This window comes from Coffea arabica, chromosome 2e, assembly GCF_036785885.1.
Source record: "Coffea arabica cultivar ET-39 chromosome 2e, Coffea Arabica ET-39 HiFi, whole genome shotgun sequence".
Lineage (NCBI taxonomy): Eukaryota > Viridiplantae > Streptophyta > Magnoliopsida > Gentianales > Rubiaceae > Coffea > Coffea arabica.
In genome coordinates, this window is record NC_092313.1 from 775,169 (window position 1) to 790,889 (window position 15,721).

The 15,721-nt window shown below is 36.8% G+C and overlaps 2 protein-coding genes across 7 annotated transcripts; one reads left to right on the forward strand and one right to left on the reverse strand.

The window, feature by feature from the left end:
• The first annotated feature begins 1,559 nt into the window (after positions 1–1,559).
• On the forward strand, positions 1,560–4,230 carry LOC113729871 (GRF1-interacting factor 3). 2 transcript variants are annotated; one of them, XM_027254172.2, is made up of 4 exons: positions 1,560–1,852; positions 2,303–2,379; positions 3,630–3,714; positions 3,782–4,230. In XM_027254172.2, exons 1-4 carry the CDS (start codon positions 1,754–1,756, stop codon positions 4,088–4,090), a joined length of 570 nt encoding a protein of 189 aa, XP_027109973.1. In that variant the 5' UTR covers positions 1,560–1,753; the 3' UTR covers positions 4,091–4,230. The 2 variants fall into 2 exon arrangements, with proteins under 2 accessions (XP_027109973.1, XP_071934081.1); XM_072077980.1 differs by having other exon boundaries at positions 1,570–1,852; positions 1,977–2,379.
• A 3,220-nt stretch (positions 4,231–7,450) lies between these two features.
• On the reverse strand, positions 7,451–13,627 carry LOC113729872 (uncharacterized). Of its 5 annotated transcripts, none has more exons than XM_027254175.2 (16): positions 13,349–13,627; positions 13,186–13,236; positions 12,840–13,076; positions 12,627–12,725; positions 12,473–12,528; positions 12,139–12,250; positions 11,696–11,875; positions 11,272–11,529; positions 10,217–10,414; positions 9,938–10,132; positions 9,721–9,846; positions 9,277–9,585; positions 9,069–9,167; positions 8,461–8,993; positions 8,320–8,352; positions 7,451–7,763 (listed from the first exon to the last, which is right to left on the reverse strand). In XM_027254175.2, coding segments are annotated over exons 1-16 (2,610 nt in total). In that variant the 5' UTR covers positions 13,472–13,627; the 3' UTR covers positions 7,451–7,762. The 5 variants fall into 5 exon arrangements, with proteins under 5 accessions (XP_027109976.2, XP_071934082.1, XP_027109977.2 ...); XM_072077981.1 differs by having other exon boundaries at positions 7,543–7,763; positions 12,473–12,531; positions 12,840–12,995; positions 13,349–13,610; XM_027254176.2 differs by having other exon boundaries at positions 7,543–7,763; positions 12,473–12,531; positions 12,840–13,067; positions 13,349–13,610.
• Positions 13,628–15,721: the final 2,094 nt, after the last annotated feature.

Consider the following 15,721-nt stretch of genomic DNA (forward strand, 5'->3'; position numbering starts at 1 on the left):
ATTGCATTCATGCTATTTGTTTTTATCATATAATTTAACAAATGAAGATTGTATGATTAAAATAATAGTAAAAGTGTGATTAATGAAAATGGAAGTGCCAAAAATATTTTGCTAAATTTAACGTCTTATATACAAGAATAAGAGTTGAAATTAGTAGAAATATACTATAATATTTGAATAGCAATTTTACCCGTGTTTTTAGTTTCATAACTTTGAACAAGTATTTTGTGTGTGCAACTTTCAATTGAACTTAAAAAAAAAATTGTATACTATGCCTACATATAATATATATATTTTTTAAAATAGAAAATTTTGAACCCGATGCATCCTATTTACAATTTGTTACACTTTATTATTCAATCCAACCCAACGTCCTCCACCCAATGCCTCCTATTTACAATTTGTTATACTTTATTATTCAACTCAATCCAACCCTCCTCCATATTATATCTCATGTTATACATGTCCCATATTTTACTAAATATACTTATTATCCAATGTTATTAGCTATAAATCAATAGTTACGATCCCAACATTTGTATTAACCATTTGCAAAATTGGGAATGTTACATAAACTACTCTTAGTCACTAAAATTTCTAACTTTGTTATTATCATATCTCCTTGTCCTTATATTTTAGATATTATACCAGTATATTTTAATCTAAGACAAAAAAAAAATCTAAAATTCCAACCGGTAAATGAAAAAAGCATTTTTCTAATTATGTACATGGTAAGCATGCCCCATGAGTGGGCTAAGCCCGCTTTCCAACATTAACATTATTTGTGTACATTCTCGCCTTGAAAACACAAATTTTCATAGACAAAGAATAACTATCAATGGTTTTATTCGGATTGTATTTTTCTAGATTTTTATAGAAAAATTACTGTAACGATTTAATAAATCACTGTAAAAAAATGATTGAAAAATATGTTCACAGAAAATTACTTTACAAACAAAGCTCCCATTGTCCCATTGTGAACAAATAAAACAACAATAATAGCACATATGTATAACGTTCCCTTGATTGTTAGCACATATCTATAAGAACCAGATGGTAGTGTGCGCCCTTCGTTTAAAAAGAGAAACAAGAAAGGTTTTTCCAAAAAAAAAAAAAAAAGAGATAGAGAGAAACAAGAAGAGAAAACGCGTGCCCTACGCTGATAGCAAGCAAATTGCATCGATGCACCCACCCCGCATCGTAAAGTCGTAACAGGCGCCGCCCCCCTGGCTGCTGCAAAGTGCCCAATACGACGTTGTTTCTGAAGGGACAAGCCGTGTACAGATGTACTACAGTGGAGGTCTTGGTCTTCCGCCAAAGTGTTTGGAACTTTGTATAGTAAATAATTATATTTTATTTACACACTGATTTACTTTCGTTCTTAACACATTTTTTAATTATTTTTTTATTTTACATACGTTATATATATATAAAAAAATATATATATATATAACAATATTTTTTTACAAAATTACCTCAAATAATTTACAATTCAATAAATTACATTTACTGCCATTTCTCACTAACTCCTCCGTTTGACTTAGACATCATCCCACACATATACGATACATGTTTCTTTCTTTCTGGCCCGGCCTCCGCAAATCCGATCATAACGCGCTTTTTCTTGTCACTTCTTTCACTTCATCTTAAAATCAAAACCAAAGCTTTCTTAGGGTTTAAGATTTGAAGAATCAAAAGGAGGAGCTGTATAATTTTCTATCAGACCAAAAGAAATAATTTTTTTTAAAAAAAAATGCAGCAGCAGCAGCAGCCAACGCCGGCTCTCACTTCTTCTCCTCCTCCTTCCTTGCCATTTTCTCCTAATTCCATCACCACTGAGCAGATTCAGAAGGTACATTTTCACTTTTACTATTCCATCTTTTCCAAACCCTTCTCTTTTCCAACCATCAAGAAAATTCCTTTTACTTGAGAAGATGAAATTTATGTCAAGGATTTGACAAGATTTCCCGATGCAGCTTTGTTCCTTGAGTTTTATTACTTTTCCGGTTGGCTGGCTTGGACATGGACGTCCTCTGGTTTTTCATTACCAAATTTGAAGTCATATCCTTCCTCCTCCCATTCTATCGAGAAGAAATGAATAATCTGGATAGCTTCTTTCTTTCGGAATTTTTGTCTTGAAAATCTGATGCATCTTAGACGTCTTATTATGCCCTATTAAGTTTTTTACCCCCCAAGAAATAGATGGATAAATTGGTACCAATATCTTTATTATTTTCGCGATTAATAAATACTAGTATTGAATTACGTGACTACTGAGTGTGTGTGTTGATGACTGATGCAGTGCTTGGATGACAACAAAAATTTGATTTTGGCTATACTGGAAAATCAAAACCTTGGCAAAGTTTCAGAGTGTGCCCAGTAAGTTACTATTTTTTTGAAAAAAGCGTATTTGTTTGCATTGATCGTACATTGCCTCCCTCTGGTGTAAAGCTTCTTTTCTTATTCTTTGCTTTCTGTTGTGGGATACATTTATCATTTGGGATAAGCCCTGTGGCCTTCAGCTGATGAATCCCTGAACTAGTCATCAAGTTTTCTTTGAGCATTTAGAGTCCTTGAATTGTCATTCTAGTTTCTTCTCTATAAAATCTTTCACGTTATGAATCGTATGGTATTCACTCGAAGTGTCCTCTTTAGAGCTTGAATCTATGCCACTAGATCCCTAAAATTGTCACGGGAAAATAATGTAGCTGAATTATGGCGTACCCAAATGATGTGTGATGAAGATAGTTATAGTAGTTGCTGGCACCAAGTACCTCTTCTATTCCACCCCCCCCCCCCCTCTCTTTTTCTCTACCAGGGATAGGACTGTTTCAAAGTTTAGAATTTCAATAAGGAGAAACAAATGGAAACATTTTATTGTGATGCTTTCTCACATGAAAACAGTCCCATTGTTAAAAGTGCATTTTTGATAACGAGGTTTGACAAAATGTAGTTTAAATTTGAGTTCATCTATCAATCCTCATGTTACAGTCTCCATCTGTGCCTGTTACTTGTTTATAAATGTTGGAGAAACAAATAAGAATATAGTGGAACGAGCCAAACAGTTGTATAATTGTTGATGTGTATCTTGAGTAAAAGATCTCCAAGGATAGGCATCTTTACTGCTACTCATATTAGCATCAAGATTTGCTGAAGATGGGGTTGTTTAAAAATTAATAATATAATACATTGAGACCAGGGACTTAAATTTCATTAATAGTTAAACTTTCCAGCCAGCATGATATCACTAAGCAAAAATTGGTATCAGTAGTTTAGAATTGTATGAGTAGTTGAACTATGAAGGGTTGTTTTATCCAGCTGATATACTTGCTGAACTTTTTTATATATCAGCTATGCTAGTTTAAAGTTACCAAAGAATTATATCAGATTCATTGGCATTAAACCATTTTTTCCTCAGATGTCGAACTTTAGTAATTTCACTTTGAAATAAGATCTACGCTATTCTCTAATTTGCTGAATTTGTGTACAAGTTCTGTGTATGTCCTCTGATTTTGTCAGCTGCTTGAATCTGAGAGGAATTTGAAGTGCTAAGCTTTTAGCCTCCTTTGCCAGTACTTGTATTCAAGCAGAGCGTTCTTGACATCATTGTGACTTTGTGAATGATTAAGGTATCAAGCAGTCCTGCAGAGAAATTTGATGTATTTAGCTGCCATTGCTGATGCTCAACCACAACCATCAGCAACGCCTCCACAGGTGGGTTAAAGTCATTTAGTCTCATTGTTGATATAACTTCTTTCCAACGTCTAAGAATATGTTACAGCTTCCTTCAAGTTCTGGTGCTCAACAAGGAATTTATGTGCAACAAGCTCAAGCCACAACAATGCAGCAGCATCAAGGAGTTCCTGTTCAGAAGTTGCCCTTCCAGCTTAGTGCTCTCCGATCTCAAGATCAGCAACATCAATTGCTCCATTTCCAGGCACAGCAACAATTCCAAGGTCAAGGTGGTTCCAACCATGGCATGCATCAAATCATGCAAACTGGGCTTTCTAATTCAGGCAGTTTGATGGAGGGACGAGGCAGTAAGCAAAGTTCCTTGGATGCAAATTCTGGTGATGGCCAAGGAAAATGAGCTTTGGAACATTCGAGTCTTGATAGGGCTAGGGTTGAGAGCTTCGAAAGAATGACCATTTCATGTTAGTTTGTATTTAACCAGAGAATATTGGATCTTCTTCTATTTCCTTCATGAGTAAAATTCCCATTGGTTCTGCATTGTTTGCTCAGTTATGCTTTTCCTCCATTCTTTCTCACTTTTGAGGGGAGGTGGGATGGGCATGCAGGGTAGTTTGTTATCTTACAATTGCTTTGAAAAGAATACCAACTCCTCCTTGTTTGCTCTTTACCCCAGATAAACGTTGTCGTATTACCTACTACTATTGTTATAGATGCTTTGAAGGGTGGGATGGCTGACCTTGATTTACAGATGAGATGGTTATTCTCATGTAGGTCCCCCTAAGTTCTAAGACAAGATGCCTACGGCACGCCCCTCCTCTACTTAGGCCCTGACTACGCTGGCCAGAAGTCTAGAACTAGCTATTTTTACTGAGTAGGCAAACGAGTTGAGTTGATACCAAGCAATGTCATGCTTGACTTCGAGCTCAACTTGATACATTAGTCTAGAACTAGCTATTTTTACTGAGTAGGCAAACGAGTTGAGTTGATACCAAGCAATGTCATGCTTGACTTCGAGCTCAACTTGATACAACAATAATGTTTGAGATCGAGCTCGACTTGGTCAAGTATGAATTTCTATGATTAAGTTTGATTTGCTAAGCCCTATGAGGCGTTTGAGATCGACTCGTTTGGGATCGAGTAAGCTCAAGTCTATTATATGTAATTTATACTATGCGTTTATATATATATATATATATTATAATACGTAATGCTTGATAAGGTTCGTCAAACTTTCGAACTTAACATATCAACGCTTGATATTCGACTTGTTTGACTAATCGAGCACTCGAGATCGACTCAAATTTAGTCAATGTCAAGTTAAGTCGATCATTTAACCGAACTGCTTACGAACAGTTTGGTTAGTTTATAGCCCTAATTCTTGCCAAATTTCCTTCATGAAGAATAGTAAGCCAAGATGCATGAATTTATGGCTTGTTTTCGATTGATTATTTTAGCTAATTATGATCTTTGATTTTGGATAATCAATTTTTCTAATATTTTTATTTACTTTTGTGTTCAAATTATAGATTTTTTTAATAACAAAAAAAGTTGAAAATCCATAATCAATAAAAGAGTAGCTTTAGCTGATTTCTAATTATTCTCCATAAACAATTTTGTGAAATATAAAATAATAGAGAGCAAGGCCTTAGAAATTTGTTGTTTTGTTGTTGTGCCAATTGTCAACTCTTACTCTAACCTATTTAGGAGAGGGCCTAACTAAGTCAAGGGAAGTTAGAGGGAGTGGTTCCTACCTCCAGAGCAAAGGAGATGTGCAATATTTCAGGAAGGGTCCAATTGAGTTAAGGGGAGTTAGAGGGAGTGTGTAAAGATTCAAACTCTTGACTTGCAGTTAGATTTATATTTTATGCTTTACCTGGTGACCAGCTCCTCTAAAGCGAGTTGGTTCTTAGAAGGTAGTGATACTCAAAAGTTTTATTATTATTATTTTTTTGGCATTAGTGTTAGCAATGCTTCATATTTATCAAAGAATATAAGTGGATCACCAAGAGAGATTTAAAATTTCTTTATGAGCTATTGTAGATGGAGACTTCAAATCCAGCATCCTGCAGCTAAAATAATTAAAATAATTTAGAGGGTGCATCATTGCACCTTTATGGTTTAACTGGGCTATTTCCCCTTTAACCTTTGTACAATTTAGTTGATCTTCCTTTTTTTTTTTTTTTTATCGCTGGGTATCGGTCACTCCGGACCGGTAAGACCGTCTGTGCCACAATTTAGTTGATCTTCCTTTCTGTTGAAGTTGAGTATTATAACTGTTGCCATTGAAAAACAAAATTAAAGAACAGAAGCGCTACACGTGAGTCTATTTGCATCTGAATTGTTCAAACTCAAAGTAATCCATATGACTTTCACCATCAACTCTTGACAAAATTTGTTTGTTTCATTAGTCTCCATCCTGCTCGTGACTGTATTGTTCAAATTGCTTTCTTCCCTTTTAACAATAGCTAAATTTCATAGGTACAAAACCCGGCCTGAGCTTTAATCCGCAAAGGTGAACGGTTCATTCGATTGCTAGTTCAATTGCAAGTTGATCGGTTCAACCAATAGCTATATTAAATAATGCAATACTATATTCTAAATTATAGAAATAATATAGGGAGTATTTGGATACCAAAATTATTCCAAATAATACTTCGCTTGCATCACAAACACATTTCCCAACCTACCTTTTTATATTCCCAATCACCTTTTTATCTCATGTACATCATATCACAAAAAATGCTACAGTAATTATTCCAAATAATACACTATCCAAACAATTTTTTTGAAATAGTGGTTCAATCAATAGTTTTTTTAATTTTATCGATTGAACCGTCGAATCATTAACTGATCAAGAAATTTATGACCTATCCGATCTAACTATCAACCCAACCTAGTTAGATGGCCAATTCACTTGATTGCCTGTTGAACCACCACTCGGGGCTGGTTTTTTTTACCATGCTAAATTTACCCGTTAATACTAATTCCATCCGATATGCGTTCATTTGGAAGGTCGTGATGCTTCACGGTCATCCAAAATTAAATGCTATACGTTATTTTATCTGCATCTGAAATTGCCCAAACAATTCCTATGACTTTCACCAGCAATCTTCAGAGAATTTGCTTGTTCCATTAGTTTCTGTCCCGTACATAACTTTGTGATTATTTTTTACTTTGCTTTGTTTACAGCCCGACCATGTCTAATTTTACCCGTTCATTCTATGCGAAGCTGGTGGCTCAAGTAAGTTAACTCCGGTGCCAGCCTGTTCCTTAAGTTTGATACCGTTGTATCTAAGTTTCCTTCGCTCAGTAAATTGGCATATGGTAGCTCGGTACATTGGATATCTGTTTGCATACCATAATCAACTTTGTCTTGAAAAGGTTCTCCAATGAGATGGTAAAACCTCTCAGACACAAGCATGCCGCAGGATCAGCCAGCATATCACATCTTAAAAATAACTATGCAACTGGAAGAGAGTGGAACACCGGGAACAGGGTTCAATTCTTCACAAAGCAAATGAAAAAGCTACCATTAATATGACAATTGACTTAAAAATTCAATATATCCCGCTATGCACTGCCATTTGAATAGAAAGGTCCAAGTGAAGGGTTTGTTTCATATTTACCCCCATCAGTTCCCCTGTAACAAGTTCCTAAGATGCTCGGAACTCATTTTTAACAATCCAGGCAGGGTACTTTTGGCATCTGATTTCAGTCCTGACGCGAAGCAAATAGTAATAAAGAAAGCAAAAGTAAGTGAGGGGTCAGATATCATTTTTTTCGCCGACTAAAATTAAACGATGAAAGTTGCTAGTGACCATCATCGCAAGCAATGTTTAGTACTCAGCATAACAAAACACATCATGTCATTGCAAGCAATGTAAAATTCCGAGCATACAAAACACGCAGATAAATGAGCCAAGTTCAAGAAAAGGGTGCGGTGAATGATATTAATCAGCAACTGGAGATTCGAACTAGAGAGTATAAGACCTCCCACTTGTCATCATCCCCAAAATCATCGAAAGTGCAATTTTGAATGCACATTTGTTAGGTAATGACATCATCCAATCCTGCCGAATAAGTTCACGAGAAAGCCAAAAACTAATCAGTAAGCTATAAGCCAACATTAAGCAATACACACGACAAAGAAACTACCAATATCTCATGTACCATTCAGGGTACCAAATGATCATTTGATATAATACTACTACGTTGTCCAGTAAACAATGTCATATTCCATATTCTCTATTCAAGTGACATCATCATCAAGCACTACAGACGTGTCTATGAACACCTTGGCTCATTGCTACAATGCATAAACTTGAAGGAAGTTGCCTATGCATTTAACCATTTGCTGATAAAACACGTTTGACAGTCAAGAAAACCCTTAGGCCTTGACAGTCAAACATGATTACTATGAAAGAAGACTCAAAAGAGACTGGCATGATTTTCCATGAAATGAGTCAAAGTAAAGACTAAGGTCAAACACACTCGGTTAAACCATCTCAAAAATTCAGCTCCTCTTTCAGATGCAAAATAGCACATATATAAAGCATTTATGCATGCATGTACATATATAAATATATATATATATATAATTTCAAAAGAGCATGTGTCATTACTTACTATCTCCTAGGACTTGCAGCAGCACCAACCACCCTGACAACAGCAGAAATTGAAAATATTATACAGGTACCAAATTGCATCTGCAAAACCAAAAAAAAAAAAAAAGAAAGAAAAAAATTCATTCAATATTCTTTTGAGTACCTGCCCTGCTGATTTCCAACTACACTCCCACTGGTCTTCCATTGAGTTGAACCCTTGTTTTGGGAGCTGCCAAAATCATTCTTCTCAGAATTTGTTCCATTTCCATATGTCAATAGAGTAGTTTGCCCATGCCTGCTCTCAGAGCTATTCATTCCCGTGTGATCCTTAGGTTTACTCAAGATTTTTACATTTGACACACCTTCACTGTTGCTAAAGGAAACACCATTTGGATTCTGGTTCTTCATTGCAGATAGCTGAGATGAGTTATCGATGGCATTTGAAGGCCTGGACACTGCATACTCCTTAAAAATGCTCCTGTCAGACTTTCCAGATGTGGACTCCATTGATGGAGCTTTCTTCAACCGGTGAGACTGAGCCATCGGAGTCACAGCAACAGAAGGCACCAATGATGAGTAAGATGATGTTACAGCGGCAGCAGCAGCAGCAGCAACCTTAGCAACAGCTGCTGTGGCTGCTATGATTTCTTGTGCGCCTTCTCGAAGTTGTATGTAGTCTCCATCAATTACAAATAACTGGAAAGAGAAAATAGGTTACTTAAACTTATTATTGAGCAATGCAGAAATTTAACTTAGGAAGAAAATGCATACTTCAGGATGGCTGGAGACAAACTCATCAAGCTTCCCATACTTCTTTTTGTAATCATGCCAATGTAGAGGGGCAATCATTTTACCAAGTCTATTTGGAAGCTGCACAAAATTAAGGCATACATCATAAACAACTTACAATGTAAAAAAACAATCTTGCACTGACAAAAACTTCACTCTGAAAAGGAAGGAAAAATTGAGATCAACTAACCGTTGTGGTGATCCTTATTCTACCTCCAGATCCTGGTGGAATTGTACGGACGATGCAAGCTAATAATGATCTTTCATCAAGTAGATTAGCCTCTGATAATTTTCCACCTATACCTGTATTTTTCTGACCCGTAGCAGCGAAGGATTCAGAAAGAATGACTTCTGCAGCAGTATCCATTGTACTTTCGCTCAGATTTGCAGCATGATTTGCTTCTTCAGAAGATGATTCATTGGAGACAGAGCCACTTTTCTCCATCATTAAACCTTGCACCTCCATAGGAGAATTAGATAATGAGTTGACATTCTTCTCCTGTTCCAGATGAAGATTTTAATGAATCGAAATACAAATTCTCCACTGACAAATAGACAGCGAGCCTAGCACAAGCAACCAGACCATTAGGTGAACTTAACCCTGGAGACCCATTGAATTAAGCAACTGCATTACCTTTGTGTCGTTAACGTGTGCAAGAGAATCCAATCTCAAAGCATCATGAAACTGGGAAGATATTTGTTGCAAGCTCTGCTGAGGTTGGGCTCCAGAAAGGTAGCTTGTATCTATGGATTCAACTGGCTGCAATAGATTTGTGGCTGAAGAGAATGAGTATCCACATAAAAGAAGCAACAAAGACAAGTTTAAGCAATTATAGTTTTAAGCCATCGACCTGTCCCTCCACATTTGAGGATGAAACCACAGAATGAGGTTCCATTCCTTGGCTGATGTTAACGTTCATATAACCCGAATGAAGAACCTGACCATTTACAGAGGATTCATAGTTGTAATTGGAATCCGACCTCAACATGTTAGGTTCAGTTTGTAGAGAATGTTGATCATGAGTTGCTGCACCCTCTGATACAGCCTAAGACAGCAACAGTGACACTGGTAAACCATCACACTGAAGGTAAACACTCGAGATAAACCAGCCAAAATTTTAATAGAGCACCTGTTGGTTTTGCCACTGCTGAAGTGATGACATTGCTGGCACAGAGTGAAAATGTCCAACATGTGATGGTACAGAATGAGGTACCCCTTGCTGATGCACCACAAAGGGATGCACGGCAGTCATCTGTCCATGTGGAAGGTAAGTTGGCATCCCAAGTAGGGATGAAGGAGCAATTGGAACACCATGGGCATGATCAGCCTAGCAACATAAGGTGGAAAAGATAAAGTGAAAGAAAACCATCATATTTGTGTTTTATATTCATGAGTTGGACATGACATGGAGGAAGAACAAATGTGCTGAAAGTAATAAAAAACTAGGGAAAAAATAGTTTACAAAAAATTAAAAAGGTGACAGGAGCATCTCCAACTCAACGTTGATCTAGATTCAAATAGCTTTATACTTCTACAATGCCAACAATCTCAAATTAGTTTCTTTATAATACAGAAAACTGTAGGGTACTTTTCAATCCGCAGCAGATACAGTAAGGACTGGCAACCAGTGCCACCTTTCTAGAACTTGTCATTCAGCTGATGACAACAAAGATTACAGCTTCATGGAATTAACCGACAACTTCTAATAGTTGTTTGCATGCTTGTGAAGTTGATAGATGCAGAATTGAATATCCAAAACATTCTAACAACTTAGGCATCTTCAACTATGAGATCCTCAGATATATTCAACAAGTAAACAGAGATATGGATTGCAGTTTGAAAAAAAAAAGAAGAATTGGGACTTCCTTGGGATACATAAAGGATTAAAATGTAGCAACGCCCTAAAGTAAGGTGTAAATGTATTGAAGAGCTATACAACATATTTGATGCCTTTCAAAGAAGCAGTACAAAATTCCAAAAACAAAAAGAAATCTTCTGTCTAACGCCTCATTATTTACACAAACTCCTCATTTTAATAATCTGTATTGGAATGAGAATGCAAGAGTGAATTTAGGATAGGTATCACCCACAAATGACACCCATCCATATATTCGTTAAAAAGGAATTGTTTCAGCAATATTTGCAAAACAAACATCCAGACAATAATTTTAGTGGAAACTCTACCTGCACTGATGCATTGCCTACTGAAACAAACGAAGCATTATCAGCATTTCCATTAGGTAGGCTAGAGCTTTCACCAGGTGAACCACTTCCACTCATATCCAGGTGGCCACTATTGCTCTTTCCAATCTGGGAAACATCCCTTGGATTTGTCTGAGAAACATGTGAGGCATCTGAGTATGTGTTGCTTCTTTCTCTTGCATCAGCCAATTCATGCTGCAGCTGTTGTATATGGAGATGAAGACGCTCCATCTCACCAAACTAAGAAAACAACAAATATCATTGGCTTTAACTGATACACATACCAATACATTTTGTTTCTAGGGAAATCATGTAGTACTTGTAAAGAATTAGGATGAAGAAGAAATCAAGAGCAGGAGACCAGCAAGGAAATGTGAAAGTACAATTTTGGTTAAACCTTAACAACCTGTCTTTGACAACCAAGCCAAAGCTGATTATATTGCTCTGTGCGTTCTCGAAGTTCAGCCTGTAAAGAGTGGTTAGTAGTTGATTGTAGTGCATCCATCTCCTGTACACGAGTTATCCAAGCCTGGGCCTCTCTCAACTGTTCATCTTTGAAGAGGATGTTCTCTTGAGCAATCCTATTCTGCATGATGAAGATTCCCAACCAGTCACAGTATTGAATAAATATGATTGAACAACTTTTTCAAAAAATGCTGGAAAAACTGACATGGTAATTCTACAAAGGGAAACAAATTAAAATTCATGTATGATCTTTGGGGAGCATATTAATTAGCAGGATATAAACGAAAAGGCCCAAAAAAAATTCCTCCAATTCGCATTTTAAAATGGTCAAAAAGCTTTGCTAAAGTAGATGAAAATTGCTAACTTCAGATTCAAAAGCAATACCTGTTCCTGCAACTCCATCAGCTGTCGGTCCTTTTCTTGAAAATGTTCCTGAAGTTCATGGATTTGTTTGATATGCTGGGCTCTTTCAGCCTCGGTGTTATCTCGCTCCCTCCTACAAAAACAAAGCAGAAGAACAAATGTTGAACGCTCACAACAACATACAACAGGAAAAAATTTCTCTCTCTTCGTCAAGCAACCAGGACTTTATCTGAATGAAATTTCGAAAGCTTGCCAAGAAAATGATGGGCATAAAGACGAGAGGACTATAGCCAAAAAGTCACCTCATTTCCACTAAAAAATGGGCTCTGACCTCAGAATATTCTAGAGCTCATACCTGTACGTTTGTAGCTCTTTGCTCTGCTCTCTAAGAAGATCCTCTTTAGCCCATGCCTGCTAAAGTTTATAACAAAGAATGAATTTAGGTTAGCAAGCGCGCCAGGGGCTGAAACAAGATTACCTTCAATAACGTGAAAAGTTGCAAAACAAACCGCTTCATTGTCTAGTCTGATAGCGTGCAGCTCCCTTTCTTTGTCTTCCATCTTTCTCTCCAACTCGAGTATCCTTTGTTCCTTCTCTCGCAGTTGCTCCTTCACAGGCAGTGAAAGGGCTATTCAATAAGCAACCCAGAAGTGCCAAAAAAAAAGGATCCACAAACTCGTTACTCTAAAAATGCATATACGCTAATCAGCTAAACATGAAACCTGAAGCTTGATTTTGGCATTTTCATGCTCTTTGATATGAGCATCATAAGTGCTCCGCATCTCCATAATTTCTCCCCTTGCTATAAGTTGAGCGCGAAGTTCGGTCTCCATCTGCTGCAACTCCTCTCTTTGTTTCACCACGCTATGCAGCCTCTGCTGCAAAATATCATTGTCCAAACTTCCGTCAATGGTAATGGAACAGAAATCCACATCAGCCGGCTCTCTTCCCTGTTGCACCTTAACACCACATAAAATAACCTTCACTTTTCACTCACATTCCCTAATCAAAAGAGTATTAATACAGAAAAAGTCCATAAGACCCCATTTTTAAGAAGACATTTATTACCTCGTATATCAATCTCTCATCCGATTGCCCCAACTTTGAACGCTCCAATTCCTACAGTTCACCATTATTGTAATCTCAATTAAAAGCGACAAAATTCACAAGCCCTTTCAATCTAAGTAGTAAGAAACAAGCAATGCAAGTAGGCTTTGAAAGTAAAGAATACCTCGTTGCTGGAACTTCGAACCGATGTTTCGGAAACAACCCTCCATTCTTTGCGAGAAGGTTGAGACGAGGGCACGGACAGAGAAACACCGCGTGCGGCTGCAACACCTGCCGCGGCCTCCATTGGTCAAATCTCCCCACTACAAATAGTCCTCCAATTTCTCGCTGACAAAATTTTTTTTTTTTAAAAAAACCCTAATATCTCCCCCAAAACCCTAAAGAATGTATATCGGCAAGCAAGAGAGAAATAAAGACACCGTAAAGCGAGAAATAAAGGACTAAAATGAGGTCAAAGAAGGGTTGAATCAAATGAATGAGACAGAATTGCCATGCTTCAGAGTCAGTCAGTGAGTTAAGGAATGGATTTGTAGACTACCGACCAGCTCTCTCTCACTTACTTTCTCTCTCTACGGTGGCGTATATACAGATTTTTAGGGGAGAAGGTGGGGATTTTTAACTATTTAATTTACTAATTGGCTTTAAAGGGAATTGGATGTTGGAGGCTAAAAAAAGTGAAAATGAGTCGAAACGTTTGACGACACGAGAAAACGAAGAGAGTTTGCGGTGCGTGAGGAGATATGATTGGGCGTTGGGCATGGATACCCCAAAGCCCAAGCAAATGCCCAACACTCCCGCCTTTTTTCATACATGATGAAGAAAATCTTTTACGTCCGAGTTGCTTCTTTGAGCCAACCCATTTTGCACTACTCTACTCTAGTACAAATAGTTCAAATAGGTTTAACATATGAACCGTTTTTACACTATGTGGTATGATGCAATTGTGACTGAGATGCCGACACCAAAACAAACTTAACTTGTGCTGTTCTTAATTTGGATCATGGCCTAACAAAAATTGGTTTTATAACATGTATTCCTGCCACTAGAATCGACCCAATGATTAGGATAGGGTAAAGTTCTTAATGTCTTTTTAGCTACTAGATTCACATTTTGTATATGACAGTTAGAGGTAGAAAAGGCACGACAAAACTTCATCTATATAAGACCTAATCAGGAGCTCTTCGAATCCTGTATTTGACAATTAAAAGTAGGAAAGGCATCCAAAGGCATGAAAAAATTTCGTCTACACAAGACTTGATCAGGAGCTCTAGTAGGTTTAAGGATTCCTTAGTCGATAATTTGTGAGGAGTAAGCACTTAATATGACTCAATCAAATTTGAGTCGAGCTTGACGTTTCAATTTATCCTCGTGCTCAAGTTCAATAAGTTATAAACTTTAATTGAATCCGATTGCACCCTTCAATTAAAACGTGGATGTTTTTGTAACCTTAATATTTTCGAGTGATGAAAAATGGACAAATACTTGGGTAGACCCGATTTATGGTCCCACCCATAGATCAAATGATCCAGAATTTGTCACGTTATCAATGCGAATTTAACACTTCAAAACCAAAATTGTTCCATCTCTCTACTCATCATCTGGATCCACAACAACATTGACTGAATTAATAAGCTCTTCTCTCAAGGCTTTTGCTATTCCTTTTATGCCTTCCATTCTTACTCTTGACAGTAAACATCTCAACTGAGCAGTATACTAAATATATAAAGGTCCAACCACATTTTTTTTTTGGTCTTTATAATATCAACTAATTTTGCCTTACGAATCAGGTTTACATATGCAAAGTTAAGTCATTCGAAGTTGGAATTCATTCTTAAAATGATATGAGAAATGAGACATAATGGCAAAAAAAGTATAAAAATAAAAAAGAACTTGGGATAGAAAATTTTGAAAAATGAGAGGAAGAAAATCTATTAGTCATATCTTTCATTTGATTTTCAGATCTACTTAAAAAATTTATAAGTCTTGCATTTTTGGAGGACATTAGAAACTATAAGATAAGTGATGGAACTTTTATGATAGAGAATAAGAGGCCAAAACAGTTGGAGATGTAAATATTATCCCAATAAAGAGGAAGAGGGAGAAAAATCTTTTAACAGAGGAGGTGAGAAGTTTATAGGTTACCAGAGTAGTAAGAAATTGCAGGATGGAAGAGAAATGAGTAGTGAAATTAGGTCCTATTTCTCAAATGAGGTTTTTAGATATTTATTCAAAATTTTGCTGTAACTTATGGTAGAATTTATAGAAAAACTTTTTGAGGCGAGTAAAAAATTTCCTTTTTTTTTTTCAAAGAAACTTTTCTTTTTCATTTTCTTTCTCTTTCATTTTCTTCTTTTTTTTTCCTTCTCTTCTTCTTCACCCCCACCCCATTGTTCTTTTTCTCCATTCCTTATGGCAATCAATGAGGCTAGCTTCTCTTTTTTTTCCCTTTTTTCGCTCTCTCTCTCCCATCCACTCATTTCCTCTCATTCTCCTCCCTCCTTCTCTTCCTTCCCTCTTCTCCTCTCTCTTCTCCCCC

Excerpts from the sequence above, each read along its gene's own strand:
- LOC113729871 (XM_027254172.2), top strand. The coding sequence starts at position 1,754 with ATGCAGCAGCAGCAGCAGCCAACGCCGGCTCTCACTTCTTCTCCTCCT. Across the intron at positions 1,853-2,302 it reads CCACTGAGCAGATTCAGAAG|TGCTTGGATGACAACAAAAA; the intron begins GTACATTTTCAC and ends TGACTGATGCAG. Across the intron at positions 3,715-3,781 it reads CATCAGCAACGCCTCCACAG|CTTCCTTCAAGTTCTGGTGC; the intron begins GTGGGTTAAAGT and ends AATATGTTACAG.
- LOC113729872 (XM_027254173.2), bottom strand. The coding sequence starts at position 13,471 with ATGGAGGCCGCGGCAGGTGTTGCAGCCGCACGCGGTGTTTCTCTGTCC. Across the intron at positions 13,077-13,185 it reads ATGAGAGATTGATATACGAG|GTGCAACAGGGAAGAGAGCC; the intron begins GTAATAAATGTC and ends TGTGGTGTTAAG. Across the intron at positions 9,586-9,720 it reads CACACGTTAACGACACAAAG|GAGAAGAATGTCAACTCATT; the intron begins GTAATGCAGTTG and ends CATCTGGAACAG.